Source organism: Cervus canadensis, chromosome 25 (genome assembly GCF_019320065.1).
Source record: "Cervus canadensis isolate Bull #8, Minnesota chromosome 25, ASM1932006v1, whole genome shotgun sequence".
In the NCBI taxonomy this organism is placed as follows: Eukaryota; Metazoa; Chordata; class Mammalia; order Artiodactyla; family Cervidae; genus Cervus; species Cervus canadensis.
Window position 1 is genome coordinate 1,484,391 of NC_057410.1, and position 22,498 is coordinate 1,506,888.

At 49.1% G+C, this 22,498-nt stretch overlaps 2 protein-coding genes across 2 annotated transcripts; both read right to left on the bottom strand.

Moving 5' to 3' along the window:
* Positions 1–375: 375 nt before the first annotated feature.
* Positions 376–7,637, bottom strand: LOC122427393 (retinol dehydrogenase 16-like). The gene is made up of 6 exons (XM_043446833.1): positions 7,600–7,637; positions 7,164–7,170; positions 5,368–5,708; positions 2,700–2,958; positions 1,661–1,824; positions 376–1,121 (listed from the first exon to the last, which is right to left on the bottom strand). Exons 3-6 carry the CDS (start codon positions 5,678–5,680, stop codon positions 904–906), a joined length of 954 nt encoding a protein of 317 aa, XP_043302768.1. The 5' UTR covers positions 5,681–5,708; positions 7,164–7,170; positions 7,600–7,637; the 3' UTR covers positions 376–903.
* Positions 7,638–13,060: 5,423 nt separating this feature from the next.
* LOC122427394 (17-beta-hydroxysteroid dehydrogenase type 6-like) lies at positions 13,061–13,554 on the bottom strand. The gene has a single exon (XM_043446834.1). The coding sequence runs from the start codon at positions 13,495–13,497 to the stop codon at positions 13,090–13,092; it is 408 nt and encodes a 135-aa protein (XP_043302769.1). The 5' UTR covers positions 13,498–13,554; the 3' UTR covers positions 13,061–13,089.
* Positions 13,555–22,498: the final 8,944 nt, after the last annotated feature.

The window sequence follows — 22,498 nt, forward strand, 5'->3', positions numbered from 1 at the left end:
ACAGATCAAACAGGTGGCCATGGAACCCATCTCAGTGCAGCCCTGCGTGCCCCAACCCCGTGTGGGACCAGCAAGGAGGGTCAGGGCTTTATAACCTCACAAGCCCTCTGACATTCTGGAAAGGATTCCAGGGGGTGATTCCAAACCTCCTGAACACACTCCCCCAAGGCCTAAAGTGAATCAATCATGCTTTATTTGAGTTCATTTGGTTTGCTGAGACTGGTACTATCTGTGTGTGTGTGTGATAAATAATAATCTGAAAATCAAGCACCTTCAGTTTAACCATGAAGCCCTAGCATGCATTCTAGTAGCTGAACTTTTCAAATGAAATTTTAGAGAAAAAATAATCAATGGAAATTCTTGTTTCCAAGATGGATCAAAACCTGGTTTCCGTGTCCAAACCTGCCAAGGCCACTGCACTGGCACCCAGGCTATTGGATCAGGCTGGTGGATACCCCCCACTGTCAACAGACACCTCCAGGGAAGAGGGGCTTTTATCCCCCTGCCCATCATTTCCGTCCTGGGGAAGAGGGAGATAGGACACGGGAAAGATTCATCTGGAACGGTAGACAGAGCCAAAGCACAGGGACTGAAGCCCCCAGTGTCTCATGTCCTCCCCACAGTATGGCTCTTCACAGCTGATGTGGGGCATAACACACAAGGGACAGAATGGAGACATGATCAGCTGACGCCAGCTCCCCGGGGACAATTTGTCTCTTTCTTCCTACTGTCCCCGAGTCCTAAGCAATGACCCAAGCAAAGCTTGGGGATTGGGTGGGGAGTGAGGTGGAATGTGTGTTCTGGCTCCGTGAGAATCCCCCTCTCCACTCTATTTCCCTCCCTCCTTGTGTCCTCTCCCCACCCACGACCCAACTCCTGCCTACCATGCACCCCACTCTTGGATTACAGGGCCTTAGCAGGCAAAGGGGAACACCAATACATCATGAGATCCACCAAGAAGCTGGGCAGGTAGCTCATGGGGAGATAGAACAACTTGGCGTCCCAGCCAGCCGAGTATCTGCTGCGGGGATGGCAGGCGGTCAGGGCATGTTCCATGCAGTCAGTCACCAAGGACAGATTTCCAGCCCACGGCGCCTTCAGAAAATCCGTTGCCTTCATGACTGTCCGGAAGGAGACACCATCCTAGTTATTCTCATTTTCCAGCCCTCCCACTTCCAGATCAACTTGACTTCCCAACAGTTTTGTTCTCTTCCAAAATCATGGTCCATATCATATCAGTAGATTTCACTGCAATATGTCCTAGCATTTAGCAAAAATACACTTCCACACTAAGTTAGTGCCCTCTAGTACCTTTCCAAGAAATATGTATACTACATACTGGAGGTCTCTACCCACCATAGAAATAGAGGCACCTGAAAAAAGGTGGTACTAACACGAGCTTGCCATGATTCCAGCGGTGTATTCCTCTGTTGCATCAGTCTCCTTTCAAATTAGAAGGGTTTTGGAAGAGAAACTGTTCTCTAGATCTACCAAACCTCTATCCTTCACTTCTATCACCAGTTGACCAAAGAGAGACCTTGAGGATGAGCTCATATCTCCACTGTGCATGTAACTCAGAGCGTGGAGGTTGGAAATGAGACTGGAGGAGGTACTAATTATGTATTTCTGAATATTTTTCCAAAGCCCACAGCTTACTCACAGTCAGCAAGAAAGTTGTCTCCATAGAGTTCCTGGATCTCTGGGCTGGCATGATCCCATGATGCCTGGACGTTTCCATTAAACACCTCATCTTGGGTCATATTGGTCAGGAAGTAACCGGGCTCAATCATAGCCACCTTCACTCCAAAGTAGCAGAGCTCCCTCCTGTAATGTAGACAGGATGAGGGGCAAGGACTCGAGAGGTTGTGCAAGCAGAACATGAAAGAACTGTCAGACACCAGTACAGGGCTGGGTGAGATGGGCTGGGAGCTCTCAGAAGTTGAGGCACAGAAGCCAGGGAGAAAAAAAAAAAAAAAGAAGAAGCCAGGGAGAGAAGCTCATGGTGATGTTACTGCTTCTCTATGGAGTTTGACCATTTTCCCGATTGTTTCATGCCCTGTGCCTGTCAGCTCTACATCCTGCCAACTGTGCTGCAGAGCACCACTGAGATGCTGCCTCCTCCTGTTCCTCTCACTCAATCAGGCACCACGTCTGCACATCCTGTCTTTCCATAGTCCACGTCCCCTGTCTCCCCTCGCTCACCCCAGTAACCCCTCTGTCCTCTAAGGAGCACCCACCTGTCTGTGGACAGAGCTCCCACACATCAGAGCCACCCTCTCTCTGCACCCAGAGGTCTCCACCACTGATTTGACTACGTGGCTCCCTTGACTAATTGCTTCAAGGGGTACACTTCCCCCCAGGGCTCCCAGAGCCTAAATACCACAGCAGCTGAGCCCATGAAAGGCCTGCACAGGCAAAACCACCCGTTATTGTGCCTCCAATAATTTCTGACCATGGGCCCTCCTGCAAGGCAGGAATAAGTTGAATCAAACTCTATAGGTCTGAGACAAACTGGGGATGCAAAACACATGAACATGCTTCCCACCAAAAGACCTACACAGTAAGTGAGAGGGACCTAGAAGGAAGAGGCATTAGGTCTGTGATATATGAAAATCCCTGTAGAACATCTGCTTCTTACCCCTTCCCTGCCTCAGTGCATATAAGGAGGAAAGAGAAGGTCCTCCCTCCCAGGCCATTACCTGAGGGAGTCTGAGAAGGCCTCCACGCCGTATTTGGACATGCAATAGCCTCCACCAAAGAGGGCCACCCGGCCCATGACGCTGGAGACGTTGACCACACGGCCCCTCGCCTTCCGCACCAGGGGCAGCACGTTCAAGGTCACATCAATCACCCCCAACAGGTTCACCTCCAGAATCTTCACGAAGTCCTGTTTGGTCAGCCACTGGTTGGGTGCCATGGGTGTGCAAATGCCAGCATTATTCACCAGACCCCAGAGTCCTGGGAAGAGTGAGGACAAGAGGGCACTGCTGTGCTGGGCCCAGGGGAGAGGACTGGCCATGGTGCCAAGTCACGGTCTAATCCGGAAGGACTTTAGAGACAAATATGCTCTTGGGGGTTTGAGGCGGCCAGAACCTGTGAGCAGTAGTAGGCACCCGCAGAAGGTGTGCCTTCCTCCCAGCCCGGTCTTCACACCCCGCCCACTGCCTGGTACCACGAAACAGGAGCCCCAGAGCTGATGAAGACAGGTATTGAGCTTGGGGAAATCTAGTGGGTCTATAATCTGGAACTCAAGAGTGAAGTTTTGGGTTTTCACAGTCCATGGTGTCTTTGAAAGTGAAAGTCACTAAGTTGTGTACGACTCTTTGTGACCCCAGGGACGATACAGTCCATGGAATTCTCCAATCCAGAATACTGAGTGGGTAGCCTTTCCCTTCTCCATGGGATCTTCCCAAGCCAGGGATCGAACCCAGGTCTCCCGCATTACAGGCAGATTCTTTACTGGCTGAGCCACAGGGAAGCTCAAGAAGACTGGAGTGGGTAGCCTATCCGTTCTCCAGTGGGTCTTCTGGACCCAGGAATAGAACCGGGGTCTCCTGCATGGCAGGCTGATTCTTCATCAACTGAGCTACCAACGGTGTCTTTGCACACTAACAAATATCCCCGGCTTTCAGGATTTTCTGACAGCTTCAGGCCTGAGTGCTCAACAGTTAGCATGAGGAACAGAGAGGTAACATAGATGGACAATGAGGATGGGTGGGGAAGAGAGGAAGAAAGGAATCAAGAGATGAAGGCAAAATCAAAAACAGATGACCATAACCGAGTGCGGATTGGTTGGGTAAAGCAGACCTGAGATCTCAGGACTGGGGGAACTTGGTGGTAGACCTGGTATTGGCCTCTAGGGCCTGGGCTTGAAACACCCGCACGTCAATGCGAGCAATGTGTCTCAGGAATCTGGAGAATTCCAAGGGCTATTTTGGGGGAGGGCAGGGATGCCTGTTCTTACCCTTGACACCCAGAGCACAGAGTCCACTCCCTACCCCAGAAAACTCCACCTTCTCCCACTCAGACAGGAGACCATCCTGGCTTCATCTTCTTGGTGCAAATTCACCCAGCTTAAAGGAGACCTCTTGCAAGAATCCAAGACACAATCCCAAGAGTTTAAACTAAACCTTTAGCAACCATGGGCCTCATGGCAGCAGCATCAAGCATTCAAGGTTGCTGGGGTAAGGGAACCAGAAGTTCCACACATGTTGTTCAGCAACATGCTTGGCTTGTAGGACGAATACAATCCAGTCATCTTTTACCAAAGACAGTCACCAGACGTGGTCATAGTGCAGGGACTGGGGAAGAGGCAAGTTTGCAGAGATATCATTTCTGTGGAATGTGGTGAATAAAAGACAAGAAATAATTATGTATCATACCATGAAGTACTTTTTAGTAAGTGATGATGCTGTTTTAATGTGTAGTATTTTCTCAGTCATAATTTATGATGTTTTTGAAGAAATTTGTATCATGTTCTAAATCTATGTATTTTCATATAGTAGAAAGAAAAGGATAAATGTGTGCAAATATAAGATCGTGTATGTCAAAACACTAATAACCCTTATCTCTGGGTGGTGAGATGTTTAGAGTGTTTGGCATACACTCTTAGTTTCCACAATGATCATTCTTTCATCACTTAGTGAAAGAAACTAAAGTTCTCTCCTTACCCTGCAAAACATAGGCAGATTTATAGGAATTTAAAAAAAAAAAAAAAAAGCAGTAGAGAAAAGAAGAAAAGCAGAAAGCAGAGAGAGAAAGTGACTCCATAGTAATTATTTGACTTCCCCTAGGGACGGGGGAACCTGGTGGGCTGCCGTCTATGGGGTCACACAGAGTCGGACACGACTGAAGTGACTTAGCAGCAGCAGACAAGCCCTGAGAACTCAGGATTGTTATTTGAAGATGAGTGACATTTAAAGCCAAGTGGAACGACTATGGGTCAACAACAAGAACATGGTCAAGTGCTGAGGACACAGCCCAGCCCAAGAGCCGCCTTCAGACACCATTGCAGCCTTTCAACCAGAGCCCCCACCTCCAGCCCTCCTCCAGAAAGTCCACCCTGATCACCCTGCTCACGCAGCAGCAAGAAATGCAGACTTTCTGCTGAGGCAGGAGGGAACACCAGACAGGGAGTCTGCAAGGACACAGTCTCATCAGGGAACTCTCCCCCAAACTGCAAACCTTCAAGGTCAGGAGGTAGGGGTGAGGGTTGGAAGAGGCTCGTCTGGTCAGCTGGGTGAGGTGAAAAAGGCAGGTGGGACTTCACGTCCAGAAAAACACCTTGGACTCGTCCCTAGGGTGCTGACAACAGATCTTCTCTCACACAGAGAGAAGAAATAAACAAACAAGAAATCCGGGTGGTACCTCTGTCCCCCACACGCTCCTTCACCCACTCGGTGGCCACAGCAACGCTCTCAGTCTTGGTGACGTCCAGGATCACCGTCTGCAGCCTGTCTGACGTCTGGTTCCTCAGCTGCTCGGCCCCCTGCTCCGTCAGACACGCAGCCAGGACCCTCAAGCCTCGCAGGTCCAGCTGCCTGGCCAGCAGGTTCCCGAAGCCCGAGTCACAGCCCGTGATGAAGACGAACTTGTCCCGGAGGTGGGTCACCACCTGCCTCTCCCGGTACCAGCGCAGGAGGTAGTAGAGGCCCACGAGGACCGCCAGGTGCAGCCACATGGCCTCTTACGGGACAGACACACACAGCCTGGGGCAAACAGAGTCTGGTCAGTGCTCAGACAGGAGGAATTAGGAACATGCACCAGGCTGGTTGGCCTGGAGGCTCAGACTCTGTGGCATGGACTTCTCAAGACGTTCCTGTTCCCTGTCTTCAGTGAGTGTGACTGACTACGGTCCCAGGGCTTGCTTTTGATACTCTTGACCCGCTTCTCATCGATACCATTGCATTTCCAACACAAAACCTTAAGGATGACAATTCTTTTCCCAGCCTCACTTTCCTGGTCCTCCCACTCCCCCCTGTTTCCCTCTGCCCACCTCTCCCTCAATCCTCACACACCCACACACACATTACACGTTCTGCATCCCAGATTTCATGGTTCACAACCAAACTGTTCCCTTTTTCTTACTGAAGCCTGTGACCTGGGTCCCCCAGGCTATTTTACATTACGGGAGGCTTTTTCCAATGAAGAGTCGTATGATGGGATACACTTGGAATCAAGACACACACGACTTCAAAGCCCAGCTCTGGCGCCAACTAGCCGTGTGACCTTGGCAGCTGGTTAGCCTCTGACCAGGTTTCCTCTCTGGCTCAGCTCACAGAAGTCCCTCCTGAAAGACTAAGTCCCCTCAGCCTCTCTATGAGTAGAAGGAGAAGGCAAAAGGGAATAAGGTCTCTCCTGATACAGTGGCTCTCTGGACCGGAAAGGTGTTCAGAAGAGCAGTGGGGGTGTCTGAGGCAAAGAGAGGGGACACGAAGGGAATGAGGGGACATGGGCGATGGTGAGACTCTCCCAGATGCTGGGACGGGGTTGGAAGGACTCACTCAAAGCTGCTCTAACAGGTGTTCCCCGCCAGTCGGTGCCCTGGGCATCTCCCCACCACCCACGTTTATCACAGCTTTGACAACGAAACAGATGCCCCCGGAGCCCATCCCCGCAGCCAGGAAACACAGAGAGAAGGACAGATTCAGCCTCTAGTGGTTGCTGCCACCTGCAGGGTGCTGACTGCCTCCTGAAGGGAGTTGTCCCTCAGGTGGCAATCGGCAGCGGTAATGGAAAGGATGGTCCTGCAGAAACCAGCCTCTGCCTGCTTCCTGGGTGACCAGCAGGACCCTCCTACAGGGGCTCCCCAAAGGGTGAGGAAGGAGAAGGCCAGGATGGAGGTTGGTGCCCTGGAAACCGTCAGGAAGCCTGGGGGACATGCAAGTCTTATACACACACCAACCCTGCTAAGAGAGAAGCTGGTGGTTTCTTGGAAGAAACAGGAGCTTTTTTCTCTGACCACGAATTCCTTCACCGTAAATTCCCACGGGTCCATGCAACAGCCCCATCCCAGTCCTCACACCATCGTCTTCCCTTTTCCATATGAAAGTCATGTGATGACTGGTGGGGTTTCAGGAGCTTCAAACTCTTGTTCCAGGTGGGTACAATGACAGGCAGGTCGGGAGAGAGCAGTAAGAGGCAGGAGCTGGGGTGACACTCACCTGGGATCTGCAGGGGCCAGAACAAGAAATCCCTCAGAGGCAGCTCTGTCAGGGAGACTCACTGACAAAAATCTCTGCATCTCATGTCCTCGGAGGGGTAGTTGGACCAGATTCCAGGGCCGAACCTCTGACCCACACGTAACCCAGTGCTGACGCACGCACCCCTTGGCGTAGCCCCGGAGCATCTCAGGAGGGACCACTGTCAAGCTAAGGCCACCCCCCACCCACTGCCTGTTCTACACCCGGGACAGGTCCTCTGAGCCGGTGGAGGTGGAGGTAACAAATGGAGGAGCAGGAAGGGGTAGGGAGTGAGGGCAGACTGCCCAAGCTTGTTCCCAGCCCCGCTGTCTGAAGTGGAGATTCTAAAATGTGGAGACAGGTTAGTGTGTTTCGGTGACTGGAGGGGTTGGGGAGTCACTGACCCCAAGCAACTCACAAAAGCCAGGACAGCCCAGGGAAACAGTGACAGCGCCTTCCCTCTGGCACTCCCGTGGGTCTTCACGGTGTGGGTTCCTGCCCCTGCATGTGTCCATCAGACCAGACCTGGCTCCCTCCTCACGGAAGGCGGCCTGGAAAAAGGAGGAATGGGGCTCTGCTGAGGGTCCAGGCTGAGAATGTGCCCTGGTGTGCACTGCAGTTTTTTTCCAATGCATTTGTTGTTCTGCCTTGCCCGTGAATCACAGTCCCCAGAGTTGGCCATGGAACTTATCTCACGGCAGCCCTGCATCCCTCAACCCCTTGTAGGACCAGCAAGGAGGGTCAGGGTTTGTAACCTCACAGGTCCTCTGACATTCTGTAGAGGATTGCTGGAGATGAGTCCAGACCTCCTGAACACAAACCCTCAGGGCATAAAGTGAATTAGTGATGCTTGACTTGATTTCAGTTGGTTTGGTAGGTCTGGTGGTGTGTATGTGTGTAAATAAATATATGAAAATGTGGGGTCTTCAGATCAAGCAAGAAGCTCTAGGTTTGCATTGAAGAGGAGAACGTGGATCGACCTTGAGGGGTTGGCACACTACAGCCTGAAGGATTCAGAGATCCTTGAGGATCCTCCTGGTCACGTTCATCTCTTCAGCAGTCCCCTCTCTGACACCAAACCATTAAAACAGGTTTGAGTTTCAGGGGTCCTGCAGCATCTGACCTCACTCTCTTTGCTTGAAAATGGTGATATTGTTCTATAGTGTAAGGTCCCCCTAAACACGCCATAATCTCAATTTTGAACAAAAAGAAATAAAAATTCAGTTTTTTAGTTGACTCTTGGAGAAATCCCTCCCACTCCAATTTGCCCTCAGCCCAGAAATCTGTATGACTTTGTACAAATGCCTTCTCCACTGAGTCCATACTCAGACCATCATGAGAGGAGAGGACACACAGTCAGGGTCTCTGGAAGCACTGGGACCTCAGGGGAATTGCTGTCCTGCACATAGTAGGTGCTCAGTAAGCGTTAGCAGAAGACATAAGACTGGCCTCCAGAAGTGACTCCCACGCTCCTCCGTTGGAGGCTGGGGGAAGGGGATCTGGGCTGGGGGACCTGGCAGGTGGCAAAGGATGGAGGGTGGTGACTCTATAGGAGGGGACAGAGGGAAGACTGCAGGGAGGGTCCCCGTGAGAGAGAGGCTGCGTGCCCCCAGGGAAGGGTTCGGGTCCTGCCTCTCCCTTACAGACCTCTCTTCTTCGTCCATCCTTGTGTTAACCCTGGGACCCCTGGTCACATGATAAGCCCCAGAAAGACACATTAGCCCCTCACTTCTGTGGACAAAGGGGTGACCTCACTTCCTTCTTCAAATCCTCCTCAGGTCGCCCTCCACACACACCCCTGACTACAAGTATCTTTAGGGAAGAAGGGCTTTCATCTCCCACGTGCATTGCGGTGGGAGCGCAGACTGGCCAGGCCCAGGGCACAGCTGGAAGAGGTGGGCAGGGGCAGAGGGCGGGGGCCTGGACCCTCCCAGCTGCTCAGCTCTCCCCTAAGTGTGGATTCTTCCAGGTCGCAGGAGGGCCATAAGGCTCAGAGCCTTGAGAGGCTGATGAAGAAACAGGACACAGACAAGAGCTATTCATCGCAGTTTCTCACTACAAAGCATGTTTCTTCCTAAGTAATGTCCCGAGAGAAGCCTGGGGAGGAGGTGGGAGTGAGGTGGGTGGGTGTCCTTGCGACATGAGGACCCTGCTCTCCACCTTATTTCCCTCCCCCCATGCATCCTCTCCCCTCCCAGTACCCAACGCCCTGCTACCATGCACCACAGTCTTGGGTTATAAAAAACACAAAAGCAAGGAATATCACTCACAGTCTGGTTCTACAAGGACTAAGTCATTCACCACTACATTGCCGGCTTATAATGTACAATGAAAGGAATCCACAGCAAAGAGCAGGAGACGGGACTCTGCTCTGGGAAAAACAGCAAACAGGCCATTAGAGAGAAATATTTCCAAAGAAATTCTTTATTACCATCGAATCTTGCATCTTTCCATACTTAACAAAGCACTTAAATCATTAACTGAGATATATGTTCCTTGGGACTAACCATAACCTTCTACTGAGATGTATGCTTGATTGTACATATCCTGCAACCAAAGTTACTGGTTTCTGTTTCTGCCTCTTTGGGGCAGGACCTCAGAGTTATCCTATAAACTCTATCCTGGGACATTGTCCTCATGGGGCATTGTCCTCAGCAAAACACTAAATCAACTTAACTCACAGCTCTTACATTGTGGGATTTCTTTTGTTGTTTTTTTTAAGCTGATGATTTCATGGGCTTCTCATGCATCTCCAGTATATCGTGAAGTCAGTCAGGAAGGTGGGCACGTAGCTCATGGGGAGATGAGTGAGCATGCATTCAGGCCAGGTGAGTAATGGATCTGGAGGTGGCTCGTGGCAGGGAGTGCTCCATGGAGTTTCTCAAGAGTATGACTCAGATCATTTTGGCTTCAGTATTTCAATTGACTTCGTGACTATCCAGAAGGCAATCTCATACAAATATATTCTCATTTCCCAACCCTCCAACTTTGTTTTGTATTATATTATATAGTATGCACATTATATTCCCCTTCTTTTTTCAGATTTTCTGGCCCCTTTAGGACTGAGTGCTCAACAATCAGTATGAGGAAAAGAGAGGGAAACAGGAAGAGACAATGAGGAAGGGCAGAGAATTCAGGGAGAAAGGAGACAACAGATGAAAGACAAAAACAAAAAGATGAGTCGAGTTTGGTGAAGACTGGTCGGGTAAAACAGACCTGATGTCCATTCTCTGCATCTGTGTCTCTTTTCCTGCCCTGGTAATAGGTTCATCTGTACTGTTTTTTAGACTCCACATATACACGTTAATTTTGAGGCTTCCCTGGTAGCTCCATGGTAAAGAATCCACCCACAGTGCAGGAGATCTGGGTTCAATTCTTGGGTCAGGAAGATCCCCTGGAGAAGGAAATGGCCACCCGCTCTCGTATTCTTGCCTGGGAAATCCCATGGACAGAGGAATCTGGTGGGCTACAATCCACGGGGCTGCAAAGAGCTGGACATGGCTGAGCAGCTAACACTACATGTGTTAATACGTGGTGTTTGTTTTTCTCTTTCTGACTTACTTCACTCTGAATGACAGACCTAGGTCCATCCACACTCTACAAATGACCCAATTTCATGCTTTTTATGGCTGAGTAATATTCCATTTTATTATGTACTACCTGACATACATAGTAACACATATAAAACAGATAGCTAGAGGGAAACTGTTTGGTGCCCTCTGATGGTCTAGATGGGTGGGAATGGGGAGGGGAGAGGCCTGAGAGGGAGGGGATGCATGCATACATATAGCTGATTTACTTTCCCGTACAGCAGAAATTAACATTGTAAAGCAAATATAATCTAACTTTAAAACTGAAAAACAAAACCCAGAAACCCCAAGTTCATGCAAATATGTTGACAGGCCTGGTATTGACCTCTAGGGCCTGGTTTTGAAATACCCACATCAATACTGAGCAATGTTCCTACAGGAATCTGCGGAATTCCAAGGGTAGGCGTCCAAGGGGAGGCAGGGCTGCCTGTATTAACCACCCTCCCCAAATCGGAATTTACACTTTGTGCCAGAAAAATCCACCATCTCCTCCCACCCATAGGAGGCCACTCTGCCCCCAGGCCCCTCATTTCACAGGTGCCCAGCTTCGTGGAAACTTGTCTGGGAGACGCAAAGACAAATACCAAGAACTTAAAGATGTACAACTCACAGAACTCAGGGCAGAAGAGCAGGGTCAGGGCGGTTGGGAACAGGGCATCGGAACTATTAACACAGAGAATTAGTCCCTCCACTGCTCAGCTCTGAACCTGCCCTCAGAGTGTATATTTTCCTACCATCTTTGACACCAAACGCCCAATCAATACACACGGTCATATTATTGTACCACACATGGCTTATGTATGTGTACGCTCAGTCGTGTCCGACTCTGCAACCCCATGGACTGTAGCCCTCCAGGCTCCTCTTCTCCATGGAATTTTCCAGGTAAGAATACTGGAGTGGGTTGCCATTTCCTACTCCAAGGGATCTTCCCGGCCCAGGGATCAAACCTATGTCTCTTGCGTCTCCCGCTTTGCCAGGCAGATTCTTTACCACTAGCACCACCTGGGAATTTCTACCATACAAGGAATGTTAGTGAATATTTTGTAATAACTATAATGGAATGCAACCTTTAAAAATTGTAAAATAAAAAATAAAAAATTTTAACAAGGCAAAAACAAACAAACATAACCAACCAAACCGAAAAAAATAAAAAAGTAAAAAGTATGGTTATACTAGAAAATTGGGTAAATAAAAGTCTACCAAGACATCATCTATGTTCAACATAATGAGTAAAATCTAGGAAACCATTATGTATCATATCCATTACATACCACTTTAGTAAGTAATGCTACCCTACAGGATAGACTGTTCCATCATTAATAATTATGTTTTTGAAATGTTTCTATTATGTTATAAAATTGATTACCTTCTTTTAATGAAAAGAAGTACAATAACACTATTCGCAAAATATAGTTCTATGTATGTCAAAATGTTACCAGTACGTATATATGGGTGGTGACATTTGGGGTGATTTTGGTTTTCATACTTGTACTTTTCTGTATCCACAATGATCATGTTCTACATTTATACCAAGATAAAAGAAATTAATGTTCTTCCTTTCACCAATAAACCACAGGCAGAACTGTGTGAACAAAAACAGAGGAAGAGAAGGTGACCCCATAGTACTTTTCTGACCATCTCTACACAAGTCCTGACACTGCACCATCATCTGAAGATGAGGGACGTTTAAACCCAAGTAGGACGACGGTGGGTGACCAGCAAGAACATGACCAGGGGGACTTCCCTGGTGGTACAGTGGATAAAAATCCGCCGGCCAATTCAGGGGACACAGGTTCGATCCCTGGTCCAGGAAGATCCCACATACCATATGCCACAACCACTGAGCCTACTCTCTACAGCCCGTGCTCCCAAAAATCAAAAGAAGCCACTGTAGTGAGAATCCCGTGTACTGCAATGAAGAGCAGCCCCCACTTGCTGCAACCAGAGAAAAGCCTGTGCAGCAATGAAGATCCAGTGCAGCCATAAGTAAATAAATAAAGGAAGCTGTTTAAAAAAAAAAAAAGAACATGACCAGGGCTGAGAACACAGCCCAGCCCCAGCCACCACGCAGCCTTCCAGCCAGCGCTCCCACCTCCTCACCTCCTCCAGAAGTGCACCCCAATCACCCTGCTCACTTAGCATCAAGAAACCCAGGCCTGCTGAGAGAAGAGAGGATGCCAGACGGGAAGTCTGCAGGGACACACTCTCATCAGGGGAAGCTCTCCCCCAAGCTGCAAAACTTCAAGGTCAGAGATGGAAGTAGGGGGTGAAAGAGGCTCCTCTGTCAGCTAGGTGAGGTAAAGAAGGCAGGTGGGACTTCAAGTCCTGGAAAACACCTTGGAATCTTTCTTGACAGGGGATCTCCCCGTCACATTGAGAGAAGAAATAAATACAAAAGAAATCTGGGTGGTACCTCTGCCCCCCACACGCTCCTTCACCCACTCAGTGGCCGCAGCGATGCTCTCAGTCTTGGTGACATCCAGGATCACCGTCTGCAGCCTGTCTGACGTCTCGTTCCTCAGCTGCTCGGCCCCCTGCTCCGTCAGACACGCAGCCAGGACCCTCAAGCCTCGCAGGTCCAGCTGCCTGGCCAGCAGGTTCCCGAAGCCCGAGTCACAGCCCGTGATGAAGACGAACTTGTCCCGGAGGTGGCTCACCACCTGCGTCTCCCGGTACCAGCGCAGGAGGTAGTAGAGGCCCACGAGGACCGCCAGGTGCAGCCACATGGCCTCTTACGGGACAGACACAGCCTGGGGTGAACAGAGTCTGGCTAGTAAACAGGCAGGAGGAATTAGGAACATGCATGATGACGCTTGGCCAACCAGGTTCCAGGCTCTCTGGCATGGAGTTACCAAGATTTTCCTGTTCCCTGTCTTCAGTGAGTATAACTGACTCTGACCTCAGCGCATGCTCTTTGGTATGCTTACGTCATTTCTAATAGATGTCACTGCATTTTAAACACAAACCCTTAAGGATGACAGTACTTTTCCCAACCTCACTTCCCTAGTCCTCCCTGTTCCCTTGGCCCACCTCTCCGCTCTCCACCCCCACCCTTACCCCCACAGATTAGAACCCTTACATCCAGGCTTCATGATTCACAGCTAAATTCTTTCCTTTTTCATATTGAAGTCTATGACCTGGGTCTCCCAGATCAAGTGGAGATTCTTACAAGGGAATACACCTTATAAGGGAAGACACACGTGGTTTCGAACCCAGTTCTGCTGCCGACTATCTGCGTGACGTTGGGCAGCTGGCTCAGCCTCTGACCAGGTTTCCTCTCTGGCTCAGCTCCCAGGAGTCCCTCCTGAAAGACTAAGTCCCCCAGCCTCTCCAGGATTAGAGGGAGAAGGCAAAAGAGAATAAGGTCTCACCTGGTTTCCTGGACCAGAAAGGTGCTCACAAGAGCAGTGGGGCTGTCTGAGGCAAAGAGAGGGGCCACGAAGGGGCTGAGGGGACATGGGCGATGGTGAGACTCTCCCAGATGCTGGGAGGTCACAGAGAGCTGCTGGAACAGGCGTTCCCCTTTCACTGTGTGCAGACGCCCTGCCGGCTGCTCTGGGTGCCCGGCGCTGCTGGCCTCCCCCTTCGGTGCTCAAACCCTGCCCGGCCCGGCGACACACACAGAACCCAGACCATGCGGACACTGAGAAGAGACTGATTTGAACCATGACATCATTAACTGGAATGCTAATTTCCCCCAAGCGGGGAGGGCTGCAGAGCCCAATCATTGGAAAGCAATTAGTTCACTTTGTGTGAGGGTGACGGTGGGGAGGAGGAGCGACCTGCCCGCTCCGGAGACTGAAGGAAGGGCCTGAGACTGGACCCCAGAGCAGCTGGGCCTGGAGCGGCTTTCTCCGTGGGGGCGAGGATACCATCCAGGAACGGGGCTGGAATTCTGAGTGGGGCGCCTCCAGCCTGGCACCCCTGCAGCCTCTGATAGATGGGGCTGCAGTCCCTGTTCAAGTCCCCAGCGGGACCTGCTCCACCCCTCAGGGGAAAAGCCAGCACCCTCAGGAGGCCAGTGAGGCATGCTGCGGCTCCCAGGGTCTCTGAGGAGAAAGACTTCTTTGTCGATGTGGTTCTCCCTCCACGGTGACTGGCTCCCAAGTTGTAGCCCTACAAGAAGCATGCATGCGTGGTTTGTGTTTCAGGAAGTCCTGGCAGAAACCAGAGTTCCAACCAGTCCACCATTCCCTGACTTCTGGAGAGGATTCCTGGAGTCAGGCCAAACCTCTTGAACACCTTTCCCCTAGGGCTACAACAGTCTTTGGGGGAAGAGAAATGACAGGCATCAAATAGTTCCAGGTGAAGCCCGAAGCAACGGCCTAGTGTTCCTGAACCTACGGGGACTGTGCTTGTCCTGGGTGCTAGAGAACTGCTGCCTCGGAGCCCCGGAGAGCAAGGGCTGAGGCTCATCATCTTCTGTTTCCAGGACCTGGCAGTGTTTGGCATCTGACAGAAATGAATGAACCTTTACCGCGACATCCTCTTCCTCTCTCCTTTTGCCCCTGCATTTCTGACCTTGTCTGACAAGATGAAATCCCCAAAGCCTCCATCTCCCTCATGTTTATTATAAAGGAGGGAATGCAGAAGGCCTCAGCAAATCCTCTCCACTCCAGCTCTCCAGGAGTCTAAGCATCCTTATGTTGTCTTCAGAAGCGTGAAACTTTACGAAGGTCAGGTCTCAGGAAGCACCGGGGAATTTGAGGGGAATTTCTGTCCAGCACACATTAGGTGCTCAAAATGAGTTACTAGGGGGCTTGCCTGGTGGCTCAGATGGTTAAGAATCTACCTGCAATGCGGGAGACCCGGGTTGGATCCCTGGGTTGGGAAGATTCCCTGGAGAAGGGAATGGCTACCCACTCCAGTATTCTTGCCTGGAGAATTCCATGGACAGAGGAGCCTGGCAGGTTACAATCCATGGGGTCTCAAAGAGTCAGACAGGACTAAGCAACTAACACATACACACAAGTTAACAGAAACTGAATAAATATGCCATCAGCCAGGGATTGTCAGAACACCTACAGAGACCCCGGGAAGGTGCTTCGGGTCAGGAGGTGGGGCAATCTGAGGGAGGAAAAGAAGTAAGGGGCAGGATGGACAAGTGAAGGAGGGGGATGCTGAGGCATTCCAGGAGGCTGCTGGGCGGGGCTGGTTTCCCTGGAGGAATGGTACCCGGGGCCCTGCTGGTCTCTGTCTGTCTCTCCAAGCTTCCTCTTCCTTAGACTAACGTGCATACCCCCACACACATTTTCTTGGGAAATCACGAGAGGAAACGGCTGTCCTTCATCTTGTGAAAGGATAAGGGCTGGGAGCAAAGGCAACTCACTTCCCCTTTCTCACGTCCTTCCACAGATTAAACCACTCTTCTCTCAGCCTCCATAAAGGGGGCTTCTCCCCAACTCAGGAAATGTCCCAGAACTCCCAAGGCTGAGTCCCCTCCTTGGAAGCGTCGGCCCTACACCACTGTTTTTTATCCTAGCCTTCATCCATGAGAAGCTCTTCTAGGGTGGTCTTTGTTAACCTTCTGGACATCATGGACCCCTTTGAGCATCCAAGGAAGGCTCCAAGCCCCATAAAAATGACTTCACACAACAGACAGGTTTTGGTATGTACTTTTCACTGAGTTCACAGACCATCTAAAGCCATTAGGTGCCAGCATCCAGCTCAAAAATCCTTATAGTAAGAGTTTACTGAACTACTAGCAGCGTGGCTCGGGCAAGTTGTTTAATCTCTCTTTGAACCCACCTCTTTAAGTTGTGAGGATTAAATGAAGTGGTTGCAACTGGCAAATGAAAAGGCAGCAGCTGTGAGCTGTAACTGTTACTACAACTCTTCTTTGGCGAGTCTTTGGCACTGAGGGCTCTTGACCTTCTGTGTAAGAAACACGCTGTCGCAGGACAACTAAATAGAAGAGGATGGTGGTGTTGAGCCAATTTGCTGCTGCTGCTAAGTCGCTTCAGTGGTGTCTGACTCTGTGCGACCCCATAGATGGCAGCCCACCAGGCTCCCCCGTCCCTGGGATTCTCCAGGCAAGAACACTGGAGTGGGTTGCCATGTGCTTCTCCAATGCACGCATGCATGCTAAGTCGCTTCCGTCATGTCCAACTCTGTGCGACCCTATGGACAGCAACCCACCAGGCTCCTCTGTCCACGGGATTCTCTAGGCAAGAACACTGGAGTGAGTTGCCATTTCCTTCTCCAGTTGAGCCAATTTTAGAGGGGAAAAAAATTGATAGTGTTGGTGGGAACGTGGAGAGGATCTTGGTCAATTCCATTAAAAAGGGATTTTTCCAAGAAGTGGAAAAGGGGGCATGCCTACGCCAGACGCTTTACATATACGACGTTATGTATCTCATACAATAATCCTGCGAGGAAGCACCGCCATCTTCATTTTATACATAAGAATGTGGGCTCAGAAAGATACAGTGACGCCCAAAGTCACACGGCTGCTCACTGCTGGGACAAGGCGTCAAAGCTCGGTCTGGTCCCCAGGCTAGGGTTCTCTCCACCGTCTCCAGAATGAGTGAGGGAGCAGGAAGACCTGTGCAGAGCCAGGATCCGGCCGTTGGACCACATCCATCACTGGGGAGCCTGGGGAGCCCCTGCTCTGACAAGGCTGCCTCCCTGGCATGGGGAAGCCACTGCAGGCAGGCAGAGCAACTTCCAAGCTGGGGCTTGCCTTCTGCACTCAGTGACCTTCAGGAAGCTCAGGTTGGGGAAGGAAGTGCAGTTGTTGCCAAACCCCTCTGCCTTGACCTGTCCACAATCCACCTGCCCTCACACACGAAGTAGGGTCCTTGGCCACACAGGCCGGGCAAGTGGGGCAATTCCTGGGACAGCTCACACTTGCCCCTTTCTCCAATGTCCAGACACAAGCCCCTGGCCCCCTCCCGCCCCTGGGAAGCTGCGTGCCTTTATCTGTGCCTCCCAATAACTCCTTCCTGGTACCTTCCTTCCTTTCTGATTGTTGATTACAATGTCTTGTCTATATATTTTTGAAAAAAAAAGGGGGGGAGGGGAGGGAGGCGGTTGGGAGGAGAGAGAGAGGAAAGAGTAAATTTCCAGGAATTGTTTGGCTGCTGCTGCTCTTACTGCTTGGAGCAAAGCTGTGTGCCGCCCCCTCCTCCTGCCCTGCTCCCCGAGAAGCCTGGGCTCCTGCCCCTCCCTCCTCCCCTCCCTTCCAGTCTGTCTTTCCAGCTGCCTCCTCCCTCCTAAGAAAAACACCCACAAGAAAACTGCAGAGCCATCGCTTATTCCTTCCTGAGGGAGCAGCTTTCCCTCTGGGCCTCTGCCAGAAGGAACCACCGGTATTTCCTCTTGCTGAAATGAACACACTTGGGTGATGGGGATGGGGGAGGGGGCTGGGGAGCAGGTGGAGGTGAGGAACCAAGGGGTGATGTCTCCCTGTGGGAGGGAAGAGGTCCTTGGTGGAAGATCAGAGACCTGGGAGTGAGCCACTAAAAGGCAATCTTGAGAGGAAAGGAAACGACCACGGATCAAAATGTGTGGTCCACGTGGAGAGAACAGAAGCCAGAACTAAAGGTCTTTCTGGAGGGTGTTCAGTCCAGTGAAGCCTCCATCTGTTTGGGTCAAAGGCACCGAGAAGGAAGTGAAAATTCTCAGAAGGTTCCTTACTGAAAAGAGGTAGCCCATAGGATAGAAACTGAAATCCTAAACAGAGAGAGTAGAACTGTCTGAAAAATAGAAGTAAACCTCATACCAGGGGCTTCCCTGGCAGTTCAGTGGTTAGAAATGGGCACTTTCATTGCCAGAGCCTGGGTTCTGATCCCTGGTCAGGAAACAAAGATCCCACAAGCCACACCACATGGCAAACACACACACACACACACACACACCGCATTTTATCTGTTTTTTAATCATTTTCTTCCTCTCTGCCTTTTAAAAAATTATCTATTTATTTACTTATTGCTTCCCAGGTGATGGCAGTGGTAAAGAACCTAGTTGCTAACGCAGGAGACACAGAGACTCAGGTTCGGTCCCTGAGTCGGGAAGATCCCCTGGAGTAAGGAAATAGCAATCCGTTCCAGTGTTCTTGCTTGGAAAATTCCATGGACAGAGGAGCCTGGAGGGCTAGTCTATGGGGTCGCAAGGAGTCGGACATGGTGGGGAGAACGCACTTATTTATTCATTTTTGGCGGTGCTGGGTCTTCGTTCCTTCTCTGGCTTTCCTCTAGTTGCAGAGAGCGGGACCTGCTCTCCAGCTGCGGTGCACAGACTTCACGGCGGTGGCCGGCCTATTTGCGGAGGCCGGGCTCTGGGACACCCGGGGTCCAGGAGCTCCTCTCTCAGATCTCTCACCCTCTCCTCCCCCACCCCCACCCCCGCTGTGTCCACAAGTCCAGTCTCTATGTCTGCGTCTCTATTCCTGCCCTGCAAATAGGGTCATCAGTACCATTTTTCTAGATTCCATATATACACATTAATATACAGTATTTGTTTTTCTCTTTCTGACTTACTTCACTCTGTGTAACAGGCTATAGGTCCATTCACCTCACTAGAACTGACTCAAATTCATTCCTTTCTTTGGCTAAGTGGTACTTCTTTATCCATTCTTTGCTGATGGACATCTCGGTTGCTTCCCTGTCCTGGCTACTGTAAATAATGCTGCAATGAACTCTGGGGTACATGTGTCTTTTTGAATTATGGTTTTCTCAGTGTATGTCCAATAGTGGGAATTATGGCTTTCTCAGTATATGCCCAATGGTGGGATTTTAGTGCTTAATCGTGTCTGACTCTTTGTGACCTCATGGACTGCAGCCCACCAGGCTCCTCTGTCCATGGAATTTTCCAGGCAAGAATTTTGGAGTGGGTTGCCATTTCCTCCTCTAGGGGATCTTCCTGACCCAGGGATTGAACCCACATCTCCTGTGTCTTCTGCATTGGCAGGCAGATTCTTTACCACTGTTGGGTCACGTAGTAGTTTTATTCCTAGTTTTTAAAAATAACCTCCATACGATTCTTCATAGTGGCTGTATCAGTTTGCATTCCCACCAACAGTGCAAGAGGGTTCCCTTTTCTCCACATCCTCTCCAATGTTTATTGTTTGTAGATTTTTTGATGATGGTTTTCTGACCAGTGTGAGGTGATACCTCATTGTAGTTTTGATTTGCATTTCTCTAATAATGAGTGATGTTGACCATTTTTTCATGTGTTTATTGGCCATCTGTACATTCACATGTGCTTGATGCCACCATCACCACCAACCATCTCCATGGAAAAGGATATTTTAAATCTTTCAGTTTTCTTACAGCTTTCTCTAGAAAAACTGTTTCTCTACTCACGACGCTTCTGACACCAAATGTGTAGAGTTTCCCCCCCAACACCAGCCGGTTTTCCAACTCTCCAGACACCGACTGGCTATTCTGTAATTTAATTCAATTCTGACACCAACCGCCTGGAGTTAGTGTCAGACTCGACAGGTTTAAGGGCTCACAAGATTGCCCTTACTTCAGGTGCAAGCAATGGGTTCCTCTAGGTACCCACACTTCTATCCAATGTGACTACAAAGTTGGGGGTCCCCACAACCCCCTCCTGCCAGTTTTCATAATTTGGTGGAATGGCTCACAAAACTCAGGAAAATATTTACTTGTGTTTACTGTTTTATTGTAAAGGCTATAAATGAAGAGCCAGAAAAAGAGGTACACAGGGTGAGGTCTGTCCCCATGGAGCTGAAATATACCACCCTCCTGGCACATGGATGTGTTGTTCTCCAAACAGGAAGCTCTCTGAACCCCACAGTTTAGGAATTCTTATGGAGGCATCGTCACATAGACATGACTGATTAGCAATTTAGCCTCCAACACCATTCTTCTCTCCAGAGGATGGTGGGAGTGAGGCTGAAAGTTCTAAGCTTCTAATCAAGGCTTGGTCTTTCTGGTGGGCACCCCCATCCTGAAGCCATTCAGGAGCTGGCCAGGAGTCACCTCATTAGAACAAAGACATTCCTATCACCCAGGAATTTCCAAGGAATCTGGGAATTCTGTGTAAGATGCTCTCATCACTCAGGAAACTCAGTATGTATCGTTGAAACGGATACATTCCCGCAGGTAAAACAGATGGCTAGCAGAAGTCGCTGTGTAACACAGGGGGCTCCGCCCGGTGCTCTGTGCCAACCTAGAGGGGTGGGCGCGGCGGGGGGTGGAGGCAGGTTCAGGAGGGAGGGGGCAGGTGTGTATTCATGGTGGCGATGGTTGCATCGTCACATTATGGTCACATTATTGTACAGCAGAAACCAACACAACGCTATAAAGCAATTATCTCCCAATTAAAAGTCAGAAAAGAATTTTTAAAAGTACATGTGAATGTACTTAATTCTACTGAACTATATACTTTAAAATAACCACAATGGTAAATTTGATGTTATGTTTATTTTACCACAATTAAAAAGGTCAATTAGCAGACTTAATTAAAAAAAAAAAAAACACTCTTTGGATAAACAAAATGCACTATATCCACACAATGGAATATTACTTAGCCATAAAAAGAAATGAAGTATGGATACAAGCTACAGCACAGATGGATCTCAAAAATGTTACGCTAAGTGACACAAATCAATGAAGTTAGAACACTCCCTCACACCACACACACCCATACGCACATACAAGACTCAAAATGGCTTAAAGCCAAGTATAAGACATGACATCATAAAATTCTTAGAAGAGAACATAGGCAAAACAGTTTCTGACATAAATTATAGCAATGTTTTCTTAGGTCAGTCTCCAATAAATACAGAAATAAAAATAGAATAGAAATAAAAATAAACAAATGGAACCTAATCAAACTTATAAGCTTTGCACAGAAAGGGAAGCCAGAAACAAAATGAAAAGACAGCCTTGAGTGGGAGAAAGTATTCTTGCCAATGATGCAACCAACAGGGCCTATATTTCCAAAATATGCAAACAGCTCGTATAACTCAATAACAAAAAAATCAAAAAATGAGCACAAGACTTAGACATTTCTCCAAAGAAGGCATACAAATGGTTGATAGGAACAGGAAAATATGCTCAACATTGCTAATCATCAGAGAAATGCAAATCAAATCTATAATGAGGTACCACCTCACACCAGTCAGAATGGTTGTTTTTTAAAAGTCTACAAATAATGAATTCTGGAGAGGATGTGGAAAAAAGGAACCCTTCTACACTCTTGGTGGGAAAGTAAGTTAGTGCAGCCATTACAGAAACCAGTATGAAGGTTCCCTAAAAAACTAAAATTAGAATTGCCATATGATCCCCTCCTGGGCATATCCATAGAAAATTCTTTCAAAAAAGATGCATTCACTCCAATGTTCATAGTGGCACTGTTTATAATAGCCAAGACATGGAAGCAACCTAAATGTCCATCAACAGATAAATGGATAAAGAAAATGTGGAATACTAGTCAACCATAAAAACGAAGGAAATAATACCATTTGCAGCAACACGGGTAAATCTAGGGATTATCAGACTAAGTGAAGTCAGAGAAAGACAAACACCATATGACATCACTCAGATTGGACTCTAAAATATGATACAAATAACTTTATTTACAAAACAGAAACACTCACAGACATAGAAAACAAATTTATGGTTACTGAAGGGGAAAGGTGGTAGTGGGGGATAAATTAGGAGTTTGGGATTAGCAGATACAAACTATCATGTATAAATAGATAAGCAATAAGGTCTTACTGTGTAGCATAGGAACTATATTCAATATCCTATAATA